Below are 10,911 nucleotides of genomic sequence, written 5' to 3'. Positions count from 1 at the left end.
AAAACACACACTTTTGAGCTCAAATGATCACATACAAGGGATTAAGTTTGCTAAGGACGAAATGAAGGTTGGAGGTTAGAAAGGGAATGCAGAATGAAGAGTTAATGATGTTTATATATGGACCAAACCCTAAAATTAGGGTTTGAAGTTTTCTTGCGTACACCCTGCGTACTAGGGTCCGCCCTAGTACGCTCAGTGTACACACGTATGCCCATCGTACTACCTATTTGTCCAAAATCACCAAAATGCCACTATCGGCCATTCATGTAATCATTTTCAAGCCCAATGGTCAAAATGCAATATTCTTTCATACTTAGGGTTAAAATTGAAAATACCTCATCATCGGGATGTTACATATATATTAAGAGTTTTTGCATTGTATTAGTACAATGGGGGTACTAATTGGTGACACATTACCAAAGAAGGTCATAAGTGGTTTGAGGTAACACGAGTGAAGCGAATATTCCTGGCTTCACCTACAAATTTACATCTATGAAACAATTGTATTATGTGAACAACTTTAACAAGCTGGATGGTCGAATGTGAACAAAAAAGAAAATTGCCTAGATGTGAACAAAACCTATAGTTCATTATCCTCCTTGGTAACTATCTCTGCCACATATACGCTACATAAGCTATAACTTGCTATAGCCGATCATAATTATCATATGTGAACATTTCTAGCAAGTCCGTTGCCTACATATGTAAAAATAGTTACCCAAATGTGAACACTTTCAATAAGTTCATTACCCTAACAAGTCAATTTCCGTATTCATTTTACATGTAGAATATTCATTTCTCTAAATAATTAAATGGATTTGACAATTTGTATATTTGTAGTGACAAAGAGGGTTTAGAAGGGGTCGAGATATCACCTCTGGATATTATAGGGACTAAAGTGAAAAATTGACATGGTATTCTGCCATTTAGGAAATTAAAGCCCCTCGGATATTATTGATGATATTTCCTTGAAAACTGCTGGATAAGCTTCTTGAACATCAGAAACGATTTCTCATCATCTGAAAGATACTGTGAAACTACAAAAACGAAGGAATTGGAAACGGATTCCGTATCATCAAGAACAACTAGATGCTTCTGTTAAGTTTCCAAGCTTATGGGACAAGGTAAGTTGTTTGCAGAAGTCTAATTTGGGTTGAAATTCTGTCTGGGTCTATGTTAATCTTTGAAATTTCATGGGAAATTTGAATGCGATGTCTGTAGAAATGGCAGCCTTTCCTGTTCTACTGAACAGTGGATCCTTGAGTAGTTCTGGAATGTCAAGGCTTCGTGTTATGCACACCAGGTGTTCGATGAAATGCAAAATCCCGTCTTATTCAGTGTCCAATTCATGCCACAGTTCACATTCATTTCCTTCAGTAAATTTTAAATCGCAAAAGAGGTTGTCAAGTATTAGGTCCCTGATTAACGAAAACGGAAACAAAGAAAACCATTCGAGGAACAGGGAGCCTAGTTTCTTGCGAAAGGGATTTAAGCTTAGACTACAACCAAGGTTGCGATTACTCTCTTCAAGATTGAAAAGGGTATCAATTCGTTCTATGTTAAACGACCTTGGAACTTACCTTCGCAAAAACATGAAAAAAGTAACTCTATCCACTTCGATTTCTGTTGTATTAGGGTTGTGTTATTTGTTCTTGAAGTTAACATCAATGCCAACTCCTAAAATCGTCCCATATTCAGACTTAATTACAAATATTCAAAGTGGATCTGTTATAAAAGTTCTATTTGAGGAAGGATCACGAAAAATATACTACAATACTGGCTCAATTGGAGTAGAAACCCCTCAAAATTCAGAAAATTCAGAAAACAAGAACAGTGGAATAAACGATGATGACGAAAATTCTGTAAAGAAAGATGACATTACAAGTTCAAATGTGTTAAGAAAATTGACAAGGACAAAATCGTCATTACCCGAGTGGCAATACTCAACAAGAAAGATCGACCATGATGAGAGTTATCTTCTTGGATTGATGAGAGAGAAAGGGATTACATATAGTTCATCTCCACAATCAATGTTAATGTCAATGAGAAGTATCTTAATTACGATTATATCCCTTTGGATTCCATTAACTCCATTGATGTGGCTTCTTTATCGCCAACTTTCTGCTGCTAATAGCCCTGCAAAAAAACGAAGGCCTAGCAATCAAGTAGTTAACTTTGAAGATGTTGAAGGTGTTGATACTGCAAAAGTAGAGCTTATGGAGGTAACCCTTCTTTTTTTCTTTAATGTGATGACGTTTTTTTTTTTTTTAACTTTCTTTATGTGGAAGTACAACAAATCAAACTATACTTTATTCTAAAGCTGTGTTTGGCGCATCACAGCTAGCTTATTTTTTGAGCTTTTTTAAATTGACATGACAAGCCAAAAAGTAGCTGATAAGCTACTGTATCTAAGACTATGTTTGGCATACTAGCTGTTAGCTGAAAAAATTGATGCTTGGTAAAAATTAGCTGAAAAGCTAGCTGGAAGATATAAAATGACATGAAAGAACATTTAGAAAAATGTTATTTTTATAATTAATTAAGGGTATATATGGAAAGTATTTAAAAATCTCCTGAAAGTAGCTTTATAAAAAGCTAGTTTTTGACTTGTCAAATATGACAACTTAAAAAAGTTCGAAAACTAAGCTAGCTGTGGCGCGCAAGACACAACCTTAGACTAGCTTTTCAGGAGTTTTTTTAAAATCTTCCGAATATACCCTTAATTAATTATTGAAAAAACATGATTCTTTTAAATGCTCTTTTATGTTATTATATATCTTCCAACTAGCTTATCAACTAGTTTTTATGGAACGTTTTTTTTTGTAACCTAGCTTATAGGCTGTGTTTAGCGCGCCACAGCTAGCGGATAAGCTAGTTTATATTTCGAGCTACTTTTAAGTTTTCATGTTTGGCAAACCAACAAGTAGCTTATAAGCTAGCTTTTTAAAAAGCTACTTAGACTAACTTTTTAGGAGCTTTTTTAAAATTTTCAAATATACCCCTTAATTAATTATAGAAATACATTTTTTTTAAATATCATTTTATGTCTTTCAGCTACCAGTTGACTTTTTACTTAACAACTAGCTTTTCAGCTATCACGCCAAACATAGCCATAAGCTAGCAGGTAGCTTTTCAGTTAGTCTGTCAAACATAGCCTAAGTTGCAATGACTAGTTTCTTCAAAATGGTTATTCTTCCAACAACCCCTTAACTGGCCCACACTTCCCTGCCAGTTTACCGCCTTACACACAGCTTTATTGCTTGTAGCTGCTTTTTTTTTTTCTTCAAAATTAAGGAAACTTACTAAGAATGGATTTTTATTGTTTCTTGTTATAGATTGTGTTATGTCTTCAAGGTTCTATCAATTACAACAAACTCGGGGCAAAGTTACCGAGAGGAGTCCTGCTAGTGGGCCCACCGGGGACGGGGAAAACACTATTAGCGCGTGCAGTGGCGGGAGAAGCCGGGGTGCCATTTTTCACGGTGTCTGCGAGTGAATTTGTGGAGATGTTTGTTGGAAGAGGTGCAGCGCGTATTAGAGACCTTTTTAATGTTGCAAGAAAGAATTCACCTTCCATTATCTTCATTGATGAACTTGATGCTGTTGGGGGAAAACGTGGTAGAAGCTTTAATGATGAAAGAGATCAAACCCTAAATCAAGTAACTTCCATCTTTCCATATAATTATAAACTTTTTATGCATTTCTTGTGAGTAAAAGTCCTTATAGTTTGTGTTTTTTTCTGGATTAAACCCGTCTTTATTTTTTTTAAGAAAAAGACCTTATATTTTTTTCGAGAAAACCCTCAATTTTGTCTTTTTTTTTTTTTTAAAAAAAAAAACCTTCATCCTTCTAAATGTTTCCAAATAAATCCTCAACCTTTTTAGTTTTTCCTAAAAAAACCCTCACATTTTACAACTTTTTTATTTAGAAAAATGACTGAAATGGCCAGATCGGAAAAAATGAAAAAATGCAAGGTTTTTTTCATGAAAAAAATAAAGTTTAGATTTACTGTGGAAAAAACACAAAATATAAGGTTTTTTATGAGATTAACCCTTCATATTAAACAAACCATAAAAGTTTCAAGAAAATTTTCCAAATTAACCTTTTGCCCTGATTAAACAATATGTCAAAATTGTTAATTTGGAAAACTACAGGTTTATAACAAAATTAGTGGTGAAACCTGATATAACATATAAAATATAACACATCAAAATTACCAAAAACTTTTATGCTTTAAGTGGAAAAAATAAAGTATTCATCATTAAAAACCGCAAAACCTACCAAAAATGTAATCCTTTTTTTTCTAACTTACCCTTTTATTTATGTAATTTTTGTTATCACAAAATCTTTTATCATAACTTATTTAACGTTCATCGAGTCTTTATCACATTTTCTTTACATTGTCATGTCACCCCAAACTTAAAGCCTATGAATGAGTCCTTTTTTTCCTTTTCTTATTTTTACTTTCGTAAATAAAAATTCGTTAACTAATAACTACAATCAAAATCATAGAGTTAAAATTACATATTTCATTCCTACAAACCAACCAACGTATTAACCGATTCCATTCCACTCCTTGTGTTATTCCATTCCATCCAACGAAACAGATATGTTGATAATTCTTTTAGTATTTTGTTGTGTTTTTAGCTATTGACAGAAATGGATGGATTTGAGTCGGATGTGAATGTGATTGTGATAGCGGCAACAAATAGGCCGGAAGCATTGGATCCGGCCCTCTGTAGGCCCGGAAGATTTTCAAGAAAAGTTTTTGTTGGAGAGCCGGACGAAATTGGAAGAAGAAAAATCTTATCTGTTCATTTAAGAGGAATCCCTCTTGAAGAAGATTCCACCATTATATGCAATCTTGTTGCTTCTCTCACTCAAGGCTTTGTTGGCGCTGACCTTGCAAATATCGTTAATGAAGCCGCTTTACTCGCTGCTCGACGAGGTTTCTTTTTTTTTTTTTCATTTTTTTAGAGTGAATTACACGAAGGGTCCCTATGGTTTGGGGTAATTCGTACGTTTGGTCCCCAACTTATTTTTTTTAACTCGGAAGGTCCCTACAGTTTGTTTTTGTTGCGCTCTAGGTCCCTGTCTTACTTGAAAATACTATTTTGCCCTTGATTTTTTAATTTATTTAAATAAGGTGGGGTAGGTAAGGTAAGGTAAGGTGCGATTTAATTTTGTTGTAGAAATTTCACAATATAAATCAAGGGCAAATAGGTAAAAAAGCAGAAATTGTGAGAATTTTTTACCTTTTTCGTCCCTGTGATTTAGTTTTGTTGTAGAAATTGTTCCTAATCAATATAAAATGATGATTATACCCTTTATATGTTATTCTTTTAACTTTTATTTATAAAAACAAATAGTTAAAATATATCAGATAAGGGTATAATAGTCATTTTACATCAATTAATGACGAATTGAACAAGAAATGGAACAGACTAGGGGTAGAATAGTGAAAGAGTAAAAGATTGTTTCATACAAATCTGCCCATGAACTGTTGCTATTTTATAAAATGTGATTGTAATAACTAATATATGACTATTTTGCCCTTTTTTGTGGTTTACTAGGTGGGGAATGTGTGGCAAGGGAAGATATAATGGAAGCTATAGAAAGGGCAAAGTTTGGAATAAATGAAAGACAAATAAGCCCTTCCAACTTAACCAAAGAAATTGGAAAGATTTTTCCATGGATGCCCTCATTTAAGTCGAGGACTGATGGCTCTCCTTCTCTTGGTGGTTACCAAACACTAAGCTGATTGAGGGTATTCTTGTCATTTCACAAAGAAGTAGGTTACCAAACATAGAAAGCATCTTGTCTTTTTGGAGATATCAAGTTACATGTGATATGTTAAAACATTTATGATTTAAGAGGATATGTGGATGTGGGTATTTGTTTTTGAAATTATTATCGTCATTTTAATCATTTGAATATTAATATATTTAGATAATCATATAATCACAATTAGGATTGAAAAAAATAGTAATTATTAGAGTGCTTCACAGCTATTCTCACACTATTGAAAGTGAGTTTTTTGTCGTTGGAAAACGACGACTTCCAAACTGAGTTTAGAATCCAAGTGGATACACACTAAATGAATCTTGGCATAAAACAATTAAAAAAAAATTAATTTAACCAAATCTTTTTTTAGCATAATATGGTTCCAAATTAGAAGTGATATTCGGGTCGGAACTGGTGTGACTTGAATAAACCAAAACCGAATAAGAATATTTGGAGGAACCGAAAATCAGACCGATCAAACAAATATGAGTTCAGTTCAGCTATTAATAGACCTGGTTCGGTTATTACCCGAATAAACCAAATAACATTTACAATATAATAAAGGACCGAATTGTACAAAAAAGAATTGAATAAATCGGATAACATTTACAATAATCAAAAGAAGTCAAATTATTTAAATTCAAATATGGATTGATTGATCCAACCGTAGCTCTATAAATATTGAAGTCTTCCTTTATTGGGGACAAAACATCTCGAACATATAGGATGTATTACAATAAAGTAAATGTCAGTTTAAAGAAAAACAGCTTTAATATCTCTGTTTAGGAGCATGGAAAAAAAATCGGATGAATCGAACAAATAACGAAGACGCTAGGACAGTTTAAACCTGCCATAAAATTCTGCAAACATACTGAAACAGAAAACTCGACTTCAATACCTCATGTTTAGGGGTCTATATCTTATTGACTATATAACCAAAAAATACATGTAAACTATGTAAAAAGTAGTTTAAATTGTGAACTACAAGCTGGAAAAAAATTTGGAAAGTCGGACAAATAACGAAGACGCTATAACAGTTCGAAGTTGCCCTAAAAATTATGACTTTTCAATTTCCAGTTTGGTCATTTAGGCCTGATTAAGACATTATTCAAGTAACCCGGAAACCAAATAAGCCTAAAATACATACCAAAGAACCGACCCGAATAATTTACCCGGTCCTAATTCGGTTCGAGTGTTCGGTCCAAATGCTCATATGTTTTCCAAATATTGTGTCGTATGTATTTGAATATAGGGTGTATATGGTGAAAATAACTGATAACTGGAAATTGAATATTATATTTTTATTTATGTAAAAATATTTGACAAAAATAGAAAGGTGAAACACATCAAAATGTTTGAAGTAGTTTTTTCGATTATAATTTTTATTTGCTTAAAACGAACTTTAAATTTGTATACCAAACATTTTTTTTTGAATTCGATTTTTTTTTAAAGACAAAATCATGATTTTAAATAATAGCTTTAAACTCGTCAAACACACACACACTCATAATCTTAGATGATCTATAGATTGAACTATTCACATTCAACTGTTACATAGAAGAATACAAGATAATATAAAGTTAAATAAATATAATAGTTGTTTAACTTTGGGTTGATTTTTTTAACTCTTCTGGAAATTCAATAGAAAAGATATTTCCAATTTAATAAATATTAAAGGTACTAATACTAACGCTTAACAGTTCATTCTTCGTCTTTCGAAACACCAGTTGTAATAAAACAATAATATCATGGATTGTGGAATCATGGTATCACGTGGGATCTAATAAGCCTTGGAATTTTCTTAATTTATTGTTTGACGATATGTCCCATCATTATATATATTTTTATACTTATCTCGACATAACTAGCCTACATTAAGTTATTATAATCATATAAATGTCGCTTTATGAAAGTGTAATTCATCGTAACGACCTATATAACTTTCAAACTTTTTAAATACATTGTACTTGATTATTATTTATAGACGTGTTATGTCGTATATTAGATTCTTATCAAACATCAATGGAAGAAGAAATTTGTAGGAGCAATTTTTTCGATTATTGTAGTTGATTAAATAAACGGTTTGGGCATTGGAAAATATATCGGGTTTGTTGTTAAATATTTTTATGATTTTGTATGGGAAAAATGATAGAAAATTCAACCTCTTATTTTTTAATGTTAAAAAAACCATTATGTTATTATTTTATGAAATAAAATCATTTTATGTTTTGACTATGTCGGGATCAGAAACGACTGAATAAGCAAATTTATATATATATATATATATATATATATATATATATATATATATATATATATATATATATATATATAGAGAGAGAGAGAGAGAGAGAGAGAGAGAGAGAGAGAGAACAAAAATGAAATTTCATATTTTTAGTGGGTATATTATGCATTAAAATTATACATTTGTTATATCTGAAAGTGAAAGATTTTTAAAATACAAGCTAAAACACATATAAGATGGAATTCCACTCATTTAATATTGGGTCAATTAATACAACAAAATATTTCTTAATAGAATTTTATATTATAGTATGTACACATGAAGAGAAATTAGATGTTAATATTGAATATTGACAAATTTCATTAGCTCAATTCTCGCTGAAAAAGAACATATTGATTTCTAAACCTCTAACAAAACATCTATCAATGACTATTGGAGGAGGATATATTAGGTTATAAATTGACATCTAATTTTCATATAAGCTTAAAAACGACATTAATAGTTGATGGAAGAACGAAATTTATGAATGAAATTTTTGTTCATTCAAGGATTTCGTTCGGGTGTAACTCATCATTCATTACTTTAATTGCTAATACTAGCAGCCCAATGGTGATTAGTAATTTCCGTCCTATAAGACTTATCTGAATTCAATATAAGATTTTTGTTAAGATTTTAGCTTTGAGGATAACTTATATCATTGATTCCGTGGTTAGTATGGAGTAAATGGTGTTCGTGAAGGATCGTCAAATTTTAGATGGTCTGTTAATGGTGAATGGAGTTGGCGAATGGTACTAAAAGAAAAGGAAAAATTTATGTTGCCTAAATTGATTTTGAAAAGCCTTATGACTCGGTAAGTTGGGACTTTTGGATCACATGATGTTTTTCTTGAAGTTTGGATTGAAATGGCGGTCATGGATTCATGCTTGTTTGGTGTCGGCTAGAGATTTGGTTATAACATTATGGAATTTCTAAGTGTTTATTTAAGACCCTTGAAGTTATAAAGTATTGCAATTAAGCCTTGAAGATGTAGGTGTTGCAAGTAAGTCATGGAATGCTTGAAAATGTGGGTTGTCATTTATGCCCAATGTAATTTAGTCATACGCCCCGCATAAGTAGGAAAAGTGGACGCGAGTGTTGAGGGTTGTATACCCATCGTACAGAAAGAACGCCCAACGTAATGAGCTGGATCCCAAAACCCTAAAATTTAGGTTGGCTTACTATATAAACACCTTAAGTCCCAGGTGTTTGCCCCTGTATCATCCTCCATTGTTCTAAACCCTAATCTCGAACCGTAGCCTCATCCAAGAGTGTTATGAGCTCTTTATGTGCATATTTGGTGGGTTTTGGTGATCATTCAAGAGTGAAAGCTTTGTGCAAGGTGGTGAATGAAGGGAAGGTTTGTGGATCTTGACTCTTTGCTCCATTTCCAGCTCATAAAAGGTAAAAATATCTAACCTTGCTCATTAGAAGTTGAGATCTAGGATTATGTGACTTTTGGTTGTATTTTGATCTCATGGATGAGATCTAGTGGTTGGACACCACTCCAGGAGCTTTTAGTTGCTACTCTTAGCATTTCTGAGGTTATAAGTTCATAAAGTTGCCACCTTTAGGGTCGAAAATCATCCATGCATGAGTTGTTGTACATCTAGTGAAAGTAGAGTGTTTTATCTTGAGGTTGGGTCCTTTTTGGGGCATGCAAAGTCACCAAGTCCGTGACTTTATGGTTACAGATAATGATTAAGAGTTGGATCCGTGATTTGGACTTCTAGTCCTAAGAAATAAGGGATTAATGGAATTTTTAGCTTAATGGAGTCGTACGTGGGGCATACATTGTGGTACGCTGAGCGTACGCACGAGCCAACCCGTTTCCCAGCCAGTCAGCCCGGTACGTGGGGAGTACCTAGGTTACGCCAAGCGTAGAGTGATCAATGCTATTTTGGGCTTCTTTCCATTTTTGGGTTTAAAGGCTTTGTTCATGGGTTAGACTTATTTATATTTCTGTGCTCGTTTATGTCTGAGGATTTTATTAAGATATGGTCTTGTTATTGGGCTTACCTTGTTGGACCTAGGTTTTAGTATTGGGCCTTTGTAGGCCTAATGGCTTGAGCCTCGTGGTGTCTTTTGGGGTTTGTTGCTTTGGGCCTTTTGGGCCACCTGAGATCAACTTTTTGACTAAAGAATTTATTGGGGATTTAGGATAAGGCCCATTTCGGGGATTGGCCCCAATTTGGAAAAATGGGCCATAATTGGGCCTTTATGGATCTTTTGGTTTTGAACCTTTTTGGTTTATGGTTTTGGGCCTCAGTGTTGGTGCAAGTTGGGCCAAGGGTAAAATGGTCATTTTATCCCAAGTTTGGATTATGGACCATAGATTGGAACCCAATTGCTAATTAGGTGTTATTTTTTTCTGATAGCTTGGGGGAGTCGTCAGGGCAACAACTAAGGCACCAATGCCGACCCATTTGAATTATGTATCGTAGGAAGACCCAGGGGTAACCCTTGGCATTTTGTATGAAAGTCTAGGAGGCGGCTTCTGGCAATCTGTATGCAAGTCCAGAGTCTAAACTCTGGCAATTATTAGTTAAGTAGTAGTAAAATGTATGATGGTTGTCTTTGTGATGCTTGCATGGAAGACCAGGAGGTGGCTTCTGGCACTTGTGTGTAAGACCCATAGTTTTGCCCCCCGACCTGGCAAGGAAGATCATAAGGTAGCTCGTGACATAATGGCAAGACTATGGTTGACACATAACACTTTTATTGATTGATTGGATATGTATGGCTGATTTGATATGTATTGTATGTGGTATTTGGGGAACTCACTAAACTTTGTGCCTACAGTTTGTGGTTTATGGTTTCAGGTACTTCCGGTTCGAAAGGGAAGG

General features: G+C 33.6%; 1 protein-coding gene across 2 annotated transcripts; it reads left to right on the top strand.

Annotated features, from left to right (window-relative positions):
• Window positions 1-956: 956 nt before the first annotated feature.
• On the top strand, window positions 957-5,928 carry LOC111896330 (probable inactive ATP-dependent zinc metalloprotease FTSHI 3, chloroplastic). Of its 2 annotated transcripts, XM_042900311.1 has the most exons (5): window positions 957-1,124; window positions 1,222-2,222; window positions 3,336-3,659; window positions 4,648-4,948; window positions 5,574-5,928. In XM_042900311.1, the coding sequence occupies exons 1-5, from the start codon at window positions 1,115-1,117 to the stop codon at window positions 5,759-5,761; spliced, it is 1,824 nt and encodes a 607-aa protein (XP_042756245.1). In that variant the 5' UTR covers window positions 957-1,114; the 3' UTR covers window positions 5,762-5,928. The 2 variants fall into 2 exon arrangements, with proteins under 2 accessions (XP_042756245.1, XP_023748108.1); XM_023892340.2 differs by having other exon boundaries at window positions 957-2,222.
• The last annotated feature ends 4,983 nt before the right edge of the window (window positions 5,929-10,911 follow it).

The sequence above is a fragment of the Lactuca sativa genome, chromosome 3 (assembly GCF_002870075.4).
Source record: "Lactuca sativa cultivar Salinas chromosome 3, Lsat_Salinas_v11, whole genome shotgun sequence".
Classification (NCBI taxonomy): Eukaryota; Viridiplantae; Streptophyta; class Magnoliopsida; order Asterales; family Asteraceae; genus Lactuca; species Lactuca sativa.
The sequence above is the reverse complement of the archived record's forward strand: the minus strand, read 5'-3'. Positions and strand labels throughout refer to the sequence as shown.